Below are 19,359 nucleotides of genomic sequence, written 5' to 3' on the forward strand. Positions count from 1 at the left end.
ATCTTGCTCGGTCTCCTGTGAAAAAGACAGATGTGTTCTCTGAGAAGATGATCTGAAGCAGCTCAGAAATGAGAGATGTCACACCAGATTGCAGTCTTGCCCTGGGAACTAGGCATGTTCCACGCAGGTTCTCATGACAGAACTGATTTGGGCTTCCTAATGTTTCTAGCAAAAGTCTGTGGTGCATGTCCATGCAGCTATTTTTCCGTTTTATACCATGAGTCCCCACCTTTCTAAACTGTCCTATTCAGCTGAGAACTTCTCCAGTCATGGCAGCAGATGTAGAGGAAAATGAAACTTGTGAATGCCCTCTGTGCCTGGTCCCCCATCAGCAGGGACTGAGGGTGATGGGTCTGTTTGTGCTCCAGGCAGTTTCCAGTGCCTCGCACACCTTCGGGTTTGACGTGAATGTCACCTCGGTGTCAGGGGTGACAGAGCGGAAGGCAACAGGAAGGACTGATAAAGCAGAAACTCTTCCCCTGAGCTGGAAGAAACACCATCAGCTGGCTGGAAAACTAAGGAAACTATTCTGAAAGGTTATATCTGAAAACATCCTTTTGTTAAGGGATCTTTCCTCTATATACTGGGAGTCTGCTTCCTGAAAGAGCTTCTGACCTCAGCACACCGTGTGGCTTGCTGGAGGGTTCTCCCACACCCTGTGCAGTGTTGATCTCCTCTCAGAATTTAGTGCTGTGCTGGAAGAAGAGGGATCTGGGTCTGGGCCACCCCTGTGCCATGCTGTTCTCCTGGTGTGGTGGTGCTGTGTCTTTGTCACAGTGATGGATTGCATCTCCCTCTGTGGCTTTCCTCTGTCCTGTTTATCTCTAAGAGATAAAAATTCATTGTTTTTTTTCCTTATCTGTGAATAGTTAGAAAACAACACAGCCCTTGGCTAGAAGAGACAGAAATTTCTGCAGCAAGGGCTGAGGAAACACTTGCATTAGAGGAATTCTTAAGTGAGAAGAGAGGGAGAAAGGTTATTTTTTCCTGATAAAAGGTTCCCTCTCTATCCCACTTGCTTTTTCATTTGCCATCAGAAGTTCCCCTTTGAGAAAGGGGTGAAGGAAGCAGCTATATTGATCTTGCTGGTGTTTCCGCCTCAATCATATATCTTGAGCAGCCTGTGATTCTTGACTTGGAACAGTGGGAGCCAGGGTTCCTCTGGCAGTGACTGTTTTGTGCTGGGACTCTCAACCAGCTTCCTCAGCTGACAGAGGCACCACAATTCCATGGGATGGTGCTGCTGTTGGGGCTCTCTGTTCAGTTGTGTCATCCAGCTGTTGGCAGCAGGGCAGAAGGGATGTGCTGCAGAGCACAGTGACCTGCTGCTGCTCCACCTGTGTTCCCTGTTCCCCTGGGAGCTGACCTGCTCCTGCTGTGACGCAGACGCTCCACGCCTGGATGCTTTGGCCACATACAGAGTACAGCATGTCCTCCTGATCAGAAGAGATGGGACACAACTGCCTTCTGTTCCTAAAGCGGTGCATAAAAGAAGCTGTAACTTTTCTGTTCAAAACACTGTGTTAATGCACCAGGGATTAGGGCAGGAAAACAAAGGTGCTCTTCATTGTGTGTGTATTTACTCTGGAGGAATCGGTGCCCTTTTTAAAAATGTGTGTGATCTTCAGTTTTGTCACCTTCTCTGTTTGCTTCCCACTTGTTACAGAAGGTTTAGAGAGCTCACAACTAAATCTCTCCAAATACTTCTCTTCCCTTCTGCCTGTCAAACCAACCTCTTGCTAGTTAAACCTTAGCAGTGTTGAGGAGGAGCTGCCTAGCCCAGCAAATGCCTCTGAGGGGTGAGGCACGGGCAGTGCTACATGGCTCTGGGCCTCCAGCTCCCCGTGCCCATAGTCTGTTGTTTTTGTCAGGATGGTGTCACTTTCCCCTGTAACAATATCCTTTCATCTCCTGGTTCACATGCTCCACTGCATTCTGGGATGGCCCAATACAAAGAGTGCCTTATTGTGTTTGTGTATGTGTGATTCTGTTTTTTCCACATTGTTGACCTAGTGCCTTCCATGTCCTTGGTTATGCAATGGCTGCAGGCTGGTTAACACTGTCCTGGCCACCACCACTACTGTACACCCTTCCTCCACATGGGCTTGACTTCCTGAAGGCCTCCAAGTGTCCATCTAGCTTGGGATTAGGAATCCATCCTCAAGAAGAGGGAATCTTCACAGCCACCACTCTGTGTCCTGGCTCCTGTTTCTGCCTGTGCTCACAGATGTGTTCTGTCCCTTTGGTCTGTGTGACACTGTGTATCCCTTTATGGAGTAATGTCTGTTCTCTCACCTTCCCCTCCATTGTTTTCTTGGCTACAGCTGGGCTTTGCTGATCTAAACCTGGCAGAATTTGCAGGCTCTGGATCCACAGTGCGTTGCTGCTTGCTGGAAGGTTATGATACTAAGAATACCCGACAGGACAACTCCATCCTAAAGGTACAACAGCTAGAACTTACACAGTAGAAATCCTACTTAGGGCTCTGGGGAGATCACAGTGCAGTGCCAGGCCTGGGAGAAGGTCCTGTTATGTACAGAGTCAAGATTTTGATTTTGTGCTGCCAGACTGACTTGGGAAGCTTCCCGTTATTAGAGTTGCCCTTTGATAATTTGGCATTGATTTGGCCAAGCAGTGACCCTTGACAAAAAAAGGGAACAGGAGGAAGGGAAAATGTTACAAGGCATTGTCAGCGTGGTCCTGCTGAGCCACTGCCGCTTGGAGTTACTGATGCCAGGGATTTGGGGCAGGGAGGGAAATACTTTGCTAAATCCCTGAAGCTGATTTCCCTGGGAAAGGAACTAGATCTGGCTGATCTTTACACCTAGCCCATGAGCTCCTGGCTGTTGTGAAGTGAGGAGCTCAGTGCAGCATGGCTAATGATGTGCCTTGTGTCCCCTCTCCAGGTCACAATCGGAATGTCCCTGCTCTCTGGGGACCCCTGCTTCAAAACGTGAGTTCCTGGCTGTACCCCATTCTGGGCAGACACTAAAACTGATGAAGGGAGGAGAGAAGATGCACTTGATATTGGGAAATAGAGAAAAACTGGTTGAATCAACCAGAAAAGTACAGCCAGCCTGTGCTACTCATTGGTTTTGTTCTCTGCTCTGGCTTTCCTAGCTTTGATTATTGCAGTGCACAGTATTTTCCCTGCTGGTGCAACTTAGGTTTTAGAAACCAGTAGATTTTGATTACAAACTTTGTTTTGCATGAAGGATATAATTTCTCATGGCTCTGGGCTTGGTTCACTGACCTCCAAGAGGAGAAAGGTCAATAAAGAAAACAGTCTTGAAAGTGGACACGCTTCAGCACATACCATAGGGGATAAAGATCTCAGATTGAAACAGCAACAAGAATACTTGAAGGCTGAATCATTTTAATTTTTTTTTCTACATGGCTCACAACTTGTATTAATTAGCAGAGAAATTGCAGTAATGTGGGGGTTTTTTAATCCATAATGATAGGAAAGAATAAGTACACTTAGGCTGGGTAGCAGTTTTGCTGCTTAAAGAATTGTTGGTGAATCAACAAATTCCCTCCCTGGCCACATCTTCCCTCACACCACAGTGCAGCATCACGGTCCCAGCTCTGCTGTGGTGTGCTGGAAGGTGTGTGACTACACAGCAGGGCTGCCATGTGCCCAAAGGAATATTTCATGTTGCCTCCCAGCAGTGTGAGAGAAGAAAGCTTTACCTTGAGGCCAGCTCTTGTAGCAGTTTTATTCTGGGCTAAAAGGTCTCATTTTAGGAGCTAGTTTGGAGTGTATAAATTAGCTCGAATTCTTGTTAAAAATGCTGCATAGTTTTTGGTAGGTTTGTTTTGTGAGTGGCTTTCCATAGTGCTGCAGTATTTTCTGACACTTCTGAACGTAAGATCAGTGTCATCTGATTCTGAAAAATTTCTGCTTCAGGAGAAAGTGTAATAAAGAAGATTTGAGTATCTTAAACACTAACTTTATAGGAGTAACAGATGTTTTAAATCTAGGATACTATGATGTCTGGTAATAATGTCTGACAAAAATACCTGTTGCTTCTTTGCAATGGAAGCAAGTCCCACTGTTAGAATGCCTGAAAATTACACAGAATAGGATATAAATATCCATTTAATGTACGTAGATTCAGTCTGAAAGTCAAATCTAATTTTCTTGAAGGATTTTTGCAGTCATTCCCACTTTTCCCTTTTATGTTGATGATGTGCAAATATCTAAAAATAGAAACTTTGCATGTGGAATAGTCCTTGATCAGTAGAGCTTCTGGTAAATGACACTCATTAGAGGGTTAGGCAGGAATTAAACTGTGCTGGGAAATCACTTCCAAGCACTGATTTTTTTGCAGCACTCCATGAACCTTCTCCTCCTGGAGTTGGAAGGGGCAGAGCAGCTGAGCTGACAGACCAAAGGGCTGCTCCCACAGCTGCTGCAGGAACAGTTTGCTTGCTTAAGGTTGTAAAAGCCTTAAAAACCTGTGAAGCAAAGTCCCCAAAGCACCTGGGTGCATGCAAATCAATGATAAGGTGATTAGGGAGGGTTTTTTCCTGGTGAAGGCATGCTGTGAGTTTCCTGAAATCTTTATAGCCATTCAGCTGCCCACATTAAATATTCTGTCTTCCAAAAAACTGCAGAGATCCCCTCTCATGTAACATCTTCCCTCAGAGCTTTGAGTGAGACAAAAGATTTTCTCACTCCTCACTTAAAATCCATAATATGATCCTTTAGTTCCAGTTCAGACTTCAGGCTACAGAGAGGTTAGGGCTCCAACAGGAATATTCACTTTGCCACGCTGCACATGCTGTGGCTTCCACCCAAAAGCACTTCTGGAGGAAGGGAGGGAGCTCCAGGCACTCACAGTTCTGCCCTGCAGTCAGCATTTACAAAGGGATGTTGCAGGCTCACGGAATAACCAGAAAAATAATTCTGACAGCTGGAAAAACACTTCAGTTTCACTGAAAAGGAGTTTAATAGTCAGTTAAAAAAGGGAAAGGTTATTTGATTGCTGTAAAAGTGGTCTCATAGGGGGACAGGTTTGCTGGGATAAAAGGTTTAATTTTGGCCAAGGAGGTGTAGGAGAAAGGAAGCTGGACAGCAGCAAACTAGTTCCTGTTTGTGAAGCCAGGTGGCCAGTGGACACGTGTTGGGGGTGAAAGGGCAGTTCTGGATGGTGTCCTGGAAGACAGTGCAAGTTCTCAGCTTGTTGTCCTGTGTAAATGAATGAATGGCCTCTTTTTGCCTTAATTTACCTCAAAAACTTGATTTTTCTTGTAATGCAATCCAAGGTAGGGAAGACACCAGTCTTGCATGTAGGAAAACAAAACCCAATATCCCGTTTGAGCTGCTGGTCAGAGGGCTGCCAGCTTCCCCCTGCTGAGAAGGGTGGGATGGACAGAATGATGCCTGCTCCCTGCCTGGCAGTCTGTAACCTCCTTCCCTTCTGATTCCAGGCCTCCTTCCACTGCCAAATCCATCACCATCCCGGGGCAGGACTCTACTCTGCAGCTGACCTGCAAGGGCGAGGGAACCACCAGCAGCAGCAGCTCCTCCACAATTGGCTCCCTGCGCCAGGCCAAGCCAAGAACTGCCATTCTCAGCTCAGGTCTGAATGCCCAGCCTGGAGCCATGCAATGTGTGGCTGTGCCTGGACACTCCTTTGTTTTTCCCAGCAGTTGCAAGCACAGAAACTTTAATTTTGCATATTTTCCCACACCCATCCTCAACCCCATGGCTCATTCAGAATATTGAGAATAACCAAGCCATCTAAGTGGGAAGAGGAAGGTTGACTATTTGCCACATGCATATTTCTGTTACTGGGGATAATTTGTTCTTTTTGCTGGGGATTTAATAATTCATGCACTGCTCATCCCTGCTTTCCATTGTGTTCAATGGCACTTGCCATTGTTCTGCACTCAGCTATTCTGTTGCTCCGACTTATCTTCTAGAGAAGTTCCTCTGAAGGTTTTAGAGGTTGGTTTAAGGTCTAGTGGCCTTGTTCCAGCTGCTGATGCAGTTCTTTGGCTGCTGTATAAGCCTGTTTTCAAGGGCACTGCATTTTCACATCAGTTTTTGTCCTTCCCAGCATATTCCAAATGTGCAGGCAGATACACTGCACCAAAATAGCACTTGAGTCTCATCCCCTCAGTTGACAGAGCACGTGGTGCAAGTGGTGTTCTTAAAAAGCTGGCTAATGTGTTACATTTATGCCATTTATGCACTTCTGGATAAGCTTCCTGCTTATCCAGAGAGACAAGCAGGACTAGCAAAGGAGCAGGGGTTATGCTGAAGGGTCGGTATCAAATTCAGAGGTTATTTAAGTAGTACAGGCTCTCACAAGTAATAGAAAGGGAAAGATGGTAACAGAAGCACCCAAACAGAGGCTGAAATACTTTACTGCCAATGGCCATCTGATGCCTACTTGGTCTTAGCTTGATGCTTTTACCTATGGATAGTTTCAGACTCTACTTGTCCTCCTAGATGCTACCAGGCCCCAGAGATGTTTGTAAGTTCACGTGCTGGATAGAAATAGTGATAAACTTGACAGAGCTCACTGTGGTCTTTTCTACTCCCTGGGTGTTTCTAATCCCTGTGCTGGCCTGTACAGCAGGGCTCTGGCCAGTAGACTGTCCTTTCCTTGATCTGTCATTCCAAGATCAGTCTTCACTCCCAGCTGATCAGTGCACCATGTGCTGGCTTGGTTATGGTGTAAACAGTGTCCTCTTTTCCTTGGCAGGTGTCCCAGAAGAGTCAGATCAGAACCTGTCCAGCCCAGAGGAAGTTTTCCACTCGGGGCACTCGCGGAACTCAAGCTATGCCAGCCAGCAGTCCAAGATCTCTGGTAACCACTGATCCACACAGCTCTGCCATCCTTTTCCTTCCTGCAACCCCTGTGAGAGTGATTTTCAGCCATCTCTCACCCTGCTCTGTAATACCAGCCTCCTGTTCAGTCCCTGCAGATGAGCCCATAGATGTTTAACCCTCTGTGTGCAGGAGCAGAAGTGCTGCTGTGAAGCTCCCTGCCCGTTACCTGTGCTGCCAGGAGTGGGAGCAGCAGCAGCTGAGGTTTGTGATCCTTGTGTTGGCAGGTTACAGCACGGAGCACTCCCGCTCCTCCAGCATGTCCGACCTGACCCACCGCCGGAACACGTCCACCAGCAGCAGCGCCTCGGGGGGGCTCAGCATGACCGTGGAGTATCCTGAGGGGGAGAGGGAACACAAACTGGAGAAGCCACCTCGGCCCCCCAGACCGCCCCTCCTGCTGGACAGACCCTCCCGGTGAGTAACAGTGGAGCAAAGACCTTTCTCTGGGAAGGAGAGATAGAACCTGCTCCTTTGTCTTCAGGCAGCAGTGGATCAGATTGTGGCCACTGCGGAGGAGACTGTGGCCAAGAAAAGCAGGACAGTATGTAGAAGCCTGTGTCTTGAAAAGCTGAGTAAGTTTTTCCTGGATTTCCTCTTGCCAGGAGAAAAAAGGATTCAATGGAGAGTCACCCAACCCGAGTGGATGACACCAGGATCGATGCTGATGATATAGTGGAGAAAATAATGCAGAGTCAGGACTTCACAGATGTCAGCAATACTGAAGGTGAGAGGAGAAGCCTCAGAGGGGATGTCTGGGTTGTTCCTCTTGCAAGGCTGCCAAGCGTTTACAGTCAGATCTGATCTGCCATGGGCTCCCTTCTCCTTTTGACAGCTATTTGCTTTCAGTGCTTGCTGGGTGTTTCTGTGGTTGATAAACCACGTGAGTTTGTGAGCTGCACATGTATGTACAAGATAGCACTTGCTGCTGCTCCACACATGACAGCAGAGATTGAATGGTAGCTCAAACATGCAGGGAGAGAGAGGAAAAATACTGATTCTCAGCACAGTGGAGATCAGTTGCATCAGCTGTCTGCACTGCTCTAGTGGCCTTCATCCAGGGTCAGGCCAAGGGTATTTATCAAACGAGGAGAGCACAACTGGAGGGGAAGCAGCACATCTCCACAGAAACATGGGTTACCATGTGCTGGTGATCAGGTCTGTCGGAGAGCTTAAGAAGGGGTTTCCTCCATTGCAGTCACATGTAACTGCTTTTGTTTTCAGTTTCATTTTCCAGTTTAGCATATAAATTAACCTTTAATCTGATTTTTTTTTTTATCTGAGGTTTTCTGTTAAGTTTTAAACTTGAGCCTAGCTTGTTATCTGTGCTTCATTAATTCACCATTAGTCACCTTAAATTGTTGCACATGGAAGCACACTTACCCTGTGGGGAGTTATACCTCACTCAGTGTGGGTTAGAACTAGACTGGATGCAGCTGCTTATCACCAGCAGAACAGGCTGAGTTTCTCCTCCAGTGACTCTACCAAAGCAGTGTGAGACCCCACATCTTATCTGTTCAGATGTGTATAAGCTGACCAAGAACTTGGAATTGGATAAAAGAGGAATTGCCTTAAAAGAGGCAGTATGACTGAATTAATATCTCTGCCTTTATTCGTCCAAAGCTGCATGTTGTGGAGGCTCCCCTTTGGAGCAAGGGAAGGAGTTCCCAGGGGCTCAATGACTGTGGGAACACCACCAGAAAGTGTGGATGTGCTCTGCTGAGACACACTTGTTCTATGCTGATGGTGTGTCTGGGAGGGGAGTTCCTGGCAGCCTCAGTAGTTCTGGATTTTGATGTCTGTCTTCCTCTTCTATCTGCAGACAGTAACCTGAGGTTGTTTGTGAGCAGAGACGGAACAACCACGCTGAGCGGTATTCAGCTGGGAAACAGGTAGGTTTCCCAAAAGGCTGGTAGACAGAGGGGCTCCAGAGAGATGAGTGGGCTCTGTACCTAGAAAACTTCCACTTTTTGCTACAGGAGACATCATGTGCTACATATGGTGGCTTTATTCCCACATTAACAACCCTGGGATCCCTTTGGTGGCAGGCTGCAGTTGCACTAGAGTATGAATGCCGTGCTCAGCAGGAGCTCAGAGGGATAATGGGATCCTGGTTGCTAGATCCAGGAACAGAATCCTTCAGAAGTGAGGAATTAAAGGACAAAATGGTAGAGGCTGGTTCCCGTTCGTTCCAGAAGGAGGGAGCTTTGCCTCCTGCTGGCCTGCAGCAAAGCTGCACCAGAGCAGTCCAAAATATCAAAAATGTCCCTTCTCCCTGCCGCCTCTTGCTGTCCCTTCTCCCTGCCACTTCCATAATCATCGAGGGCTTGTTCTCTCAAGCCTTCTGAAGCAATAAAACTTTTTCTTACCACTGTAGCTCTTAGTACAGCTCTTGGCCAGTTGTGTTTGAGGCTTTGCTGCATCGTTCAGTTCAATTAAAAGGACCAGTAATGGTAATGCAAAAATGTATCAAAACTGGGAGCACAGCAAAGCTCTGCACACTGGCTTTGTTCTGGATAGGATACTCCCTCTTTGTTGTGTCACACCCAGCTCTCTCCTGTGCTCTCTTGCTGACTTGCCACCTCTTTGTCCCCTCAGTATTCCAAGGACTGACTTCCTGCAAGGCTAGCTAATTACTGGCAGTGCTGGGTGGGCTTAGAAGATGTTTGAGTGGAGAGCTCTGAATCAGAGCTTGGTTGCTAAAATGACTGTGAAAAATAACCGGCCCCTTTCCCCCTCTGCCTCCCCAGGGTCTCATCTGGAGTTTACGAGCCAGTGGTGATTGAAACCCACTAAATGTGAAGAACAGGGTAGAGCTGCTGGACACAGGCCCCCTACCCAGTCCGCTGCCACATGGATGCCAACCTTTACCTCTCTTCATGCAGCATTCCAGAAGGGATTTCTCCATGCCCCTCCCCGTATGTTTGCACTGCAGAAGTACTCCGAGACCACTCCAGAACATGCACTTTCCCTGCATTGGCATTGTCCTTCTCTGCTTCCTGGTCGTTCCAGTGCATGCCTTCTCCCTGTTCCTGCTCAGACACAAGCTGTCTGTGGGACTTATCCTTGGGCTAGTCCCAGAGGATGTTGCTCATCTGCATCCCTCATTCCACCCATTCACTTGCAGCAGGGGACTTCTCAGTTTCTGTCTCCCCAAAGCATTGGGTTATACCACTGTGAACTCTTCAAACCACTGGGGGTGGGGGAAACCATTCTAACCAAACCGAGAGCTGCTTGTTGGGGACATGGTGACATGGCCACTTGCAGGATGCTTTATTCCATTGACTCTGCAAGGGAACATCACCTCCCAAGGCAATGGTTTTACTGAACAAGGTATGCTGTAGTGTACACTTCACCTTCCTATCCTCACATCCCCAAACAACATCTTCTCATAGGAAATACTTCCCAAAAGTGCATTTCAGAAAACTCTACCGCAATCCAGCTGGGAGTTAGTGAACGGTTAAATGTGAGTGCTCGTCACACCACTGACTGCAGCAGCCCTTCCACTGCTGGGCATGGAAGGGGGTGTTCATCAACTAGAATGAGCAGGAGCACTTTAGAGGTTGTAGATTTTACCTGGAGGAGGCTTCTACTCACTATTCCAGGAGTATAATCTGTGTTTGCTGGACTGATTCAGCAAATAGTCCTGTTGGAGCTTGGAATATAAAGCCTCTTTCCTTTTTTTTCTTTTTTTTTTTTTCCCTTGTTTCATTGGCTCAGGAAGGGAACTGCCCTTCTTGGACTGTGAAAAGAATCTCATCTGACAACCCTTTGCTAAGCCAGAGCTGGATGCAGTTGACTGCAGTGGTCTCTCTATTGTGGTGGTGATGTCAATTGCCTCTCTTGACCTGGGCTAGTAAGGGATTTGGTGTTGGCTTTTTTGTCTTGTCAGCAGAGATCTGTGTCTGTGCTAGTTCCTTCTGGGGCTGGGGAGAAGCTACTGTCTCTGCCTTCAAGGGTAGAAGGGGTGTTTGCTGCTGCATTAGCCACAGCAGCTGTTCTGACCTGCTCTGTGGTGAGTGAACTCTTCTGACAAGGCTTCAAACTGTTCTGTGTTTGATCTTTCAATTGCTCTTCTTTGGGTTTGGTTTCTGCAGTTGTTTGACACTTTTCCTTGCAGTGTGTGGCAGCGATGTCGATCCCTTTCAGCTCCCACTTGGAGATTTCTCCTGCCAGCGAGGATCTGGGCAGCCCCCAGCTGTGGGCCAGCAGCAGGCTGTGCTTGCAGCCCTCCCTGTACAGAGCCCCTGAGCTGATAAGCTATTTCTGTGTAGTGCCCATTCCTCTTTTGCCAGTGTTCTGTGGTAGCACTCGGCAGCCGTGCCCTCGGAGCAGTTCCACACTCAGGACCTGGCTCCCCTCTGGCACTTGTGTGTGTGTGTACAGGCACACACTCGTTCTGTTCAGCAAGGAGTGACTTGTAACTGATCACATTGTTCAAATTCTTAGTTATTGTAAAGCCTCTTTTAAAGGAGGGGGAAAAAAAAAAGCATTAACTGTGGTCTCTTTGGCCAGAATGCATGCAGATGAGCTACTGGAAAAGGGAATCTGGCAGAATGAGAAACAAGGAATGAAAGGGCCTTGATTCAGCTTTTTTTTTTTTTTTTTACCCTTCTAGCTAAGGATGCTGCATGGGGAGGGTGCTCAGCAGTGTGGTAAAACTATACAGTTGCTTACTATGTTTTGATGGTTTCTCTCTTTGAGTCAAGAGGTTTCTTTCTGTATTTGGACAGACCACATATAGGATATGCATCTTTTCCACCCTTTCCCTTCAAAGGGAATTAAATTTGAATTAGGGTAAAAAGGGGATGCAGACAACACCTTGGTTTGGTTTAATGTAGGAAAAAAGTGTTGGATTTTTTGAGACTGTCGAGAACAAAAGCTCTTTCACACTTGCTAGGTTTTTTTTAATGGTGATCTCTTCTTCATTCAGCCTGGGTAGGTTTGGCACTCACTTGCAGGCTGCTGAGCATCCTGCCCTGTTCCTGGGGTGCCACGTGTCTGCAGGAAGGAGAGAACTGCTTGTCTTTCTCTCTCCCTGGGGCAGTGCCAGGCAGCCAGGCCTGGCCTGACCGTCTGCTCAGGTCAGGGCGAGGGCAGAGGAGGCTCGGACAGCAGTGGCTGCTCTGCCCTCTCTGTGGATGGCCGTGCAGAGCCAAGGCTCTGGCTGCTCCCCAGGGGCCAACAAAGGCCCTCGGGAAATCAGATCCAACCAAGACTTGAAAGGAGCAAGCATAAGCCAGGAAAGAGGCTGTAACCCAGCTCATTTTGCTGCTTTGCCTCTGTTCCCATGAGAAACAATGGCAGTCACTGTCAGAGCAGTTGGGATCCCAGGGCCTTCTTCTGGCCTCCATTAGCAAGAGTTGGCTGCTCCGAGGCACTGGCAGCTCGGCACGTCACGAAATCAGTGGGGCAGAGGGAGGAATATCTTCCCAGCAAAGCAAGAGGAGAAGCAGTTGAGCTTTTGAGAGCACTGGTCTCTTCTTCCCAGGTTGGCAGAGGCACAACCTGCTCCAACACATCACTGTGGCCAACCTGGGCACGTCTTTGGCTTCTCTTCCAGTGGCTTGGCACATCACTGCTTGCATTTCTGATAACTGTGTCTCATAGGGTATTTCTTCCTTGTCTCCACGTTAGTCCCTCCACAGATTCTGGTCTTTGTGTGGCTTTTTAGCTCTCCTGCCCCTGGTTTTGAGTGAGTAAGTAGTCCTAGTCATCCAGCCTTGTGCAGCACAGCTGGGGGACCTGGAGCAGACGTGGAGGGAGGAAGGAGCAGTCTGTTCCTATTTGTAGATCCCATGCAGAGCTCCTGCTGTGCATCCAGCACAAGCAGTGCCCAGCAGTCCCCAGGCAGCCGTGGGCACCTGAGGTGGTGGCTGTGGGGTCACTGGTCCTACACACTCCCTGCTGCCTCAGGAAGCTGCATCTCACGAGCACTTTTTTCCTTGTGGCATCATTGCTGCCTGTTCCTTGTTGGACTTAGAACATTTAAGAAGTGAATCAGTCTCCAGACCCAAACCGCTGGCTAGTTTCCTTTGGGTTTTTCTTTTTTGTTGTGAAGTTTATGGAATTTTTTTTTTATACAAATCCAGCAGGCTGGTTTTTTTTTGACTGCATTAATTGTTTCATTGATATTTTATTTCAGGGGGGCTTAGAGGGGAATGTTCTTCCCCACATTGTTCCCCTCCTCAGGGGATTCAGAGGTGGCTTAAACAAGCAAAAGGACCTTATTGGCAAGACTCTGCATCCCCTGGGTCTCTGATGCTGACGAGCAGGGCTGCTCACGCCTGGCTGGCCCTGGAGAGCAGAGCTGGCTCTCTGCTTCAATCTCAGGATCAGGCAAAACATGTGGGCTCTGCTTCTGGTTTCTCAACCTTTAGTTGGTGGAAGCACATTGCAAAGCGTTAGGAAATTCAGTGTAACTTTTTTACTAACTTCTTTTCTTTTTTTAAAACCAATATAAAACTGAGTGTCCAGAAGAATAGGCTTAGTTGTTACTTGGTGAAGGAGGTGGATTTCAGTTGGAAATTGTGATGGGAAAAGGGAGGAGAAGGATGTTGCTCCCTCATCATCATCTTTTGTATGGTCAGCACTTTAAATGGGGGCCTCGTGCTGTTCTGACCCTTGGAGTGATGGGCAGCAGGCGTGTGATTTCTCCCCCCCTTGTTGCCACATCACTTTGCCCCCTGCAGAAAGGTTAACAAGCCCTTTTAAACGTTTGCTTCAGTTTTTAGAGGGTTCCAAACCAGGTGGAGGCCCGAAGAAATAGTATTTCATTCTCATCTAAATAGGAGGGGTTGACTTTTTATTTATTTTGTCGTTGCTGTTTCTTTTTAAGCAGGTGGCAGTGCAGCTGGTCTCTGCACTGCTGCTGGGAACCTCTGGGAAAACCTCACTCCAGGTACGCTAGAGCACCACAGTTAAACCCCTCCTGGTGAGGGGCTCCCCCTCCCCTCCTTGCTGCCTTACCCGGGGGCTGCAGACCCCCTCCACCCCCCTGCCCCTCCCTGCTGCCCCACCTGGTCTCTAGCCGAGTTCTTGCTCTGGTGACCGAGCCCTTTGGACAAGGCCGGTCCCCAGGGACAAGTTCCTACAAACTCTGCCTGGTCGCAGGTGTTTGTCCTTGAAAAGCCACTTCCTCGCTGCGGGGAGGGATTGATGGAAGCAAAATTCCCTCCTGAGAGCTGTGTCCATCAGCGCCCTCCCTGCGCCCTCCCATCCCGCTGCCCTGCCGGGAGGCAGCGAGCATGGAAACCCCGGGAAATGAACGGGAAAGGAAAAGGAATTGGGGTGAAGCTCTGAGCAAGGGATGTGGCTGAGCCTGGTAACTTGCCTCAAACACGTGGAATAACAGTAGAGCCCATATTTTTGTGGGGGGAGGGAGGGGAAGGGGAGATCATGTTTTATTTTCTTGAAAGTGAATTGAGCTTGGTGACCTTTGGCTGAGGCGCACTCGATTTGTATCAGATTCTATAGAGAGATGGCTGATATTTTTGGAAAGGGAATGGGTCTATGCAAACTTCCAAAATTGCTTGAAAGATAGTTTAACTTTTTTTTACTTTCAAAATCTAAAGATAAATCTAACTTTTGTCTTAAAGCAGAGGTGCGTTTAGAAAGAGAAGCTACTTCCACTGCTCTATTTTGATGATGATTCTTGGAAAGTTTGGGCTGGAGGGAATGACTATTTTTCACCATTTCTATCTTGCTCCTCTAGTTTTTTTGTTTCTTTTTCTAACGGAATGCTGTGCCGTCTTTGATTCAACAGATCGTGTTTGTATTTTCTGTATCTGGTTCCTAATGTAGAGAAATAACAAATATATGAGGAAATCAGTATAATGTCAAATGTTGTTATGGTTTGGGGGAAAAATAAAGGTTTTTTGGTACTTCACACTGATTCTTCTTGCTCTGTTTCTTGTTTTAAATGCTGTGGGGTGAGAAGGGCTTGCTCGGACCTAGAACAGTTTGGCTTTGCTTTCTCAGCTTGCTCTGGCAGCAGGGAGCAGAGATCCCTGCCAGCCCTTCCCTGGAGATGGAGGGCAGCTGGCAGCACAGCACCAGTCCCATGGAAGCAGCAATCCAGGGAAAAGGGGAGACCTGCCTGAGTTGGCAGCAGTGTCCTGTGTTCTGTCCCAGCCTGGGCTCTGCCTAAACTGCCTCTCCTACTGGGCCTACCTCACCAGGCTTGCCTGGGGGATTGGACCCACAGCCCAGCAGGGCTCCAAGGAATAAATATCTCATGCCTGAGTAGCCCCTTGGCCAGCACAGGCTCACCACCTCCTTAATGGAGAGGGAGGCACAATCAGTGCCCAGACACCCAATGCTGATGGCTGACAGGGCTCGAGGGGAACAGGAGCCCTGAGAGGAAGCAGCTTTTGCCTTTTCCACCTTCCCAGAGCTTTGGCCACACAAAGGTCAGTGCACCTCTGAGTCCCAAGCATGGTCTTCCCTTTTCCCTTGTTTCAGGAAGGGGAGGCAGCCAATTCTATGATTCTGTCGTTTGTGCCTGTCCCTTGGCTGTTTGGTTCAGCTTGTTCCTTTCCTCCCGCTGCCCCCGGGTGCGTTTGGAGGCACGGCTGGGGCGTGGGACGTCAGTGTCCCGGGGACTAGAGCTGGTGTCGGGATCCATCCCCACCACAGGTGCGCGATGCAACCAGAGAACGGCGCTCGCACGGAAAGGCAGCGGCACTGGAGCACAGGAGCGCCGAGCGGGGCAAGGACCGCAGCCCTGCGGGAGAGATACGGACGGCAGCGGCGCTGCTCTCCGCGCTGAGCGGGCCGGGCCCGCGCCCGAGCCCGCCTCTCTGCCCGAGCCCGGCCCGGCCCGTTCCCGCCGCTCTCTCTGCTCCGTTCCCGGCCCGTTCCCGGCCCGTTCCCGCCCCGCTCCCGCCCCGCTCCCGCCCCGCTCCCACCCCGCTCCCGCCCCGTTCCCGCCCCTCTCTCTGCTCCGTTCCCGCCCCGTTCCCGCCGCTCTCTCTGCTCCGTTCCCGCCCCGTTCCCGCCCCGTTCCCGCCCCGTTCCCGCCCCGTTCCCGCCCCGTTCCCGCCCCGTTCCCGCCGCTCTCTCTACCCCGTTCCCGCCCCGTTCCCGCCCCGTTCCCGCCCCGTTCCCGCCCCGTTCCCGCCCCGTTCCCGCCGCTCTCTCTGCTCCGTTCCCGCCCCGTTCCCGCCCCGTTCCCGCCGCTCTCTCTGCTCCGTTCCCGCTCCGTTCCCGCCCCGTTCCCGCCCCGTTCCCGCCCCGTTCCCGCCCCGTTCCCGCCCCGTTCCCGCCCCGTTCCCGCCCCGTTCCCGCCCCGTTCCCGCCGCTCTCTCCGAGCGTTTCGCGGCTCCGGGAGGTGACGGGGCTGGGGGCGGGGCCTCGCGCGCGCCCCGCCCACCGCCGCTGCCGATTGGCCGCTCCCGGGGCGGGGTTGGCGGGCCGCTCGCTGATTGGTGGCCGCGCCGGAAAGGCGGGGCCGGCGGGCGGCGGCGGCGGCGCCATGGTGAGTGCGGGCCCGGCCCGGAGCGGCGCGGGAGGGAGGGTGGCTGGCTGGGTTTGTCGGTCCCTGCTCGGCACCGGGGGCTTGGGCTGAACCGCGGCCCGGAGCCCTCGCGAGGCTCCCTGGCTGCCGCCTCTGCGGAGAGAGCGGGCCCGGCCGCCTCCCGGGAGCGGCCCTTGGGGTGCGGTGTTACCTGGCCGGGGGAGCTCCCGCGGCCCGGCCCGGCCCGGCCCGGCCCGGCACGGCCGCCCGCGCTGGCGCATCCGCCGCGGTCTCCTCCCCGCGGTGCCCTGCCCCTTTGCCCGGTCGCGGCAGCAGCCGCAGGTGCCCTGAGGCGCTCCGGCACAGGCGCTGCCGGGGATCCCGCGCTGCCTCTCCCTTTGCAGGCCACAGCGACGGACCAGCTGGTTGGGTTCGGCTTGGTCGCCTTCAGCCTCGTCCTCTTCGTTTACTACACCCTCTGGATCATCGTACTGGTACGGGTTCCTCTGGCCAATGTAATCCCAGTCACGCCATACTCAGGTGTTTCCCCGGCCTTTGTTCAGGTGATGATGTGTCTGTGTGCCCGAAGGGCTCTTGCCTTTGGGTTAAAAATTTCAGGGCAGGTCTTCCTCTGTGCGCTGGCACTGTCCTTATCCCATCTGGGTGTTCCTGGCCTTGCCTGGGCAGCACCAAACATTGATCGTGGTGCCCACCTGCTGTTCCAAGATGGGCTGATGAGCCAGGGCTGGATGAGCCATTGGGAAGAGCTGAAGCCTGGCCCTGATGGAGGTGTAGTCATCAATGTTCACATTTGCATCCCCCAGATTCCTGGTTCTGGTGGGAGATGACAGAGGAAAACATAGAAAGAGACAAATCTTACCAAATCTGTAAGGGAAGAGAAGAGTTTAGGGAATGCAGGGCTCTGGGAAAGTGATTGTGAGGCTGCCCAGTTCTGGAGACACATCAGCTGAGGTCATTAGTGATTTTCTCCCTGGAAAGAACCTTCTCCCCATGAGCTTTCCAGGTGTGAGAGGCCAGGTTCAGTCTGAACTCCCAGCAGCTTCCCCTCCAACTCCAAGCGATTTGAATTCCCCTTTTGCATCTGCTCGCTCTGCTGCCCCGTCCATATCTGTGCTCCCGGCATTCCCAGAGCTGCAGGAGCATTGGCTGCTGTTGGGAATCCTCACAGTGCTCCCTAGCGTCCAGAGCCTTCTACTGGCCTCTGCAGAGCGATCCTGCTGGGATAACCACGGAGCAGAGCCGGTGGCAGCTGCTCCTTTCTGCAGGGACAGAGGGATTTGCTGTATTGTGCACCAGCAGCTCTGCCCACCCCGAGCCCCCGGGGCTGTGGGACCCTGTGCCAGCCCCATAGCCCCCCCGCCATTATCCACTGAACACCAAAACCTTCATTTTGTCTCTGTGGCCGAGCCACCTGCAGCTCTGGGCACCCTTTTTTAGCCATCTCACAGCAGGTATTTCCATGTTTCTCCCAAAACCTCGAGGCTGCACTCGAGGTGTTGTGCCCACCTGTTGACACCCCTCTGTGTCCCTGCAGCCCTTCATCGACAGTGACCATGGGATCCACCAGTATTTCCTGCCTCGGGAATATGCAGTTATCATCCCTGTGGCAGCCGGGCTCCTGCTGCTGCTATTTATAGGTGAGAGTTATTGCTGTGGTTCTAATTAGAAACTTCTAAATTAGGAATAGAGAAGAGGGTTGCTACTGGTTTAGCTAACGTGTGACACTTACACTCTCTGTGGTTACTGTTGCAGCTTCGCCTGGCACAGGGACTTGGGGCTGCTTGTGATTTTTGGCTGTTTGAGCCTCTGGACAGAAGAATTGTCTTTCTCTCTCTGCTGAGATTCCGTTTCTCATTGCCAGGTGTTGTAGAAGGGCCTGGAATTAAGTTTCCTACCTCAATTGGTTCTCTCTCTCTTGGCAGGTGTTTTTATAATGTTTGTCATGTGGAAGAGCAGGAAACATGCCAAGAAATCAGACTGAAGGCCTGGCTGAGGAGATGAAGAGGTGCCCACGCTGCAGCATCATAGCCAGGAAAAGACTTTTCCTGCAGCTCCAGGCAGACATCTCCAAGGTGCCCAGCACTGAGCTGCTCCCACGTTCCCTCCTGCAGAGACTAAACCTGTAGTTTACAATTCACTGACCAAAGAGAAGCAGGATTCATCCAAGGCTCATCAAGCGAGGGACCAGAGCCCCTGCTGAGGGACCTGCTCCCCAGCTGGGGCTGCCCTGCCCACTCTGGGCACTCCTTCCCCTCAGCTCTGGCTCAGCCCAGTAGTTGTTCCTTCTGGGAATTTTATTTAAAAGTTTACCTACAGTTTGTGGGATTTTTTTCATTCTAGTATGAAAGGTGAGAAATGAGACTTTGGGCTTGCTAAGGGCAGGTTTTCCTTCTCCATTTGCTTCTGGAAAGACTAATCACAGTGCTGGGGGCTCTTGCCCTTCTGAAGAGGGACTCCCATGAGGCTGGGTATGCAGAGGGAGCAGGGACAGTGCTGCCCCATGTCCCACCCAGCTGAGGGGGTGGCGAGAAATTGTCCTGGATCACAGGGAAGTGCTGGGTGTGGTTCCCATCACAGCTCTCAGTCCTGGCTGGATTCCTGCCCTGGACGAGGCTCCATGTGCCAGCCAGGCTGGGGCTGAGCAGGCAGGTGTGGTGGCAGTGTCCTGTCCCCGGGGTTTTTCCTCTCCTGGCAGCAGCTGCTGCCCTGGCAGCTCCCCTGGAGCACAGCAAGCAGCATCACCCTCAATAAACGTCTGTAAGTCTCGCTCCCTGTCCTCTGCCCATGCCACAGGGTGCCACAAGCCTGCCAGGGTGGGTTCAGCTGCATGGCCTGGGCAGTGCATGACATCCTGCTGAAAAGGTCCTGCTGGTGAGGTCAGGCAGGGAAGCACCAGAGACAACCTGGCCAGACTTTGTGCTGCCTCTGCCATTCTTGGGGATGCTGTACCCTGCCTGGGGAGGGCAGATTTAGGGCACTCTAACCCTTCATGCATGTACTGTGAATTTCCTGCCAGCAGCATGCCCCACAGCCTCCC

At 51.0% G+C, this 19,359-nt stretch overlaps 2 protein-coding genes across 2 annotated transcripts in view; both read left to right on the forward strand.

Annotated features, from left to right (window-relative positions):
• EEIG1 (estrogen-induced osteoclastogenesis regulator 1) overlaps positions 1 to 14,732 on the forward strand; it is a 37,169-nt gene extending 22,437 nt beyond the window's left edge. Inside the window, exons 5-12 of the mRNA XM_021551353.4 lie at positions 2,325 to 2,441; positions 2,907 to 2,953; positions 5,437 to 5,588; positions 6,720 to 6,824; positions 7,072 to 7,261; positions 7,450 to 7,571; positions 8,667 to 8,736; positions 9,595 to 14,732. Coding sequence (XP_021407028.1) covers positions 2,325 to 2,441; positions 2,907 to 2,953; positions 5,437 to 5,588; positions 6,720 to 6,824; positions 7,072 to 7,261; positions 7,450 to 7,571; positions 8,667 to 8,736; positions 9,595 to 9,640 — 849 coding nt within the window. The 3' untranslated portion in view covers positions 9,641 to 14,732. The remainder of the gene's footprint in view (positions 1 to 2,324; positions 2,442 to 2,906; positions 2,954 to 5,436; positions 5,589 to 6,719; positions 6,825 to 7,071; positions 7,262 to 7,449; positions 7,572 to 8,666; positions 8,737 to 9,594) is intronic.
• A 1,561-nt stretch (positions 14,733 to 16,293) lies between these two features.
• Positions 16,294 to 19,090, forward strand: DPM2 (dolichyl-phosphate mannosyltransferase subunit 2, regulatory). Its single transcript, XM_021551371.4, has 4 exons — positions 16,294 to 16,322; positions 16,706 to 16,795; positions 17,857 to 17,959; positions 18,245 to 19,090. The coding sequence occupies exons 1-4, from the start codon at positions 16,320 to 16,322 to the stop codon at positions 18,301 to 18,303; spliced, it is 255 nt and encodes an 84-aa protein (XP_021407046.3). The 5' UTR covers positions 16,294 to 16,319; the 3' UTR covers positions 18,304 to 19,090.
• The last annotated feature ends 269 nt before the right edge of the window (positions 19,091 to 19,359 follow it).

Source organism: Lonchura striata, chromosome 17, assembly GCF_050655825.1.
Source record: "Lonchura striata isolate lonStrDom1 chromosome 17, ASM5065582v1, whole genome shotgun sequence".
Lineage (NCBI taxonomy): Eukaryota > Metazoa > Chordata > Aves > Passeriformes > Estrildidae > Lonchura > Lonchura striata.

Bases quoted from the DNA above. Each gene is read 5' to 3' on its own strand.
- DPM2 (XM_021551371.4), top strand. The intron at 16,796-17,856 runs GTACGGGTTCCT...GTGTCCCTGCAG, and splicing joins CCCTCTGGATCATCGTACTG to CCCTTCATCGACAGTGACCA. The intron at 17,960-18,244 runs GTGAGAGTTATT...CTCTCTTGGCAG, and splicing joins CCTGCTGCTGCTATTTATAG to GTGTTTTTATAATGTTTGTC.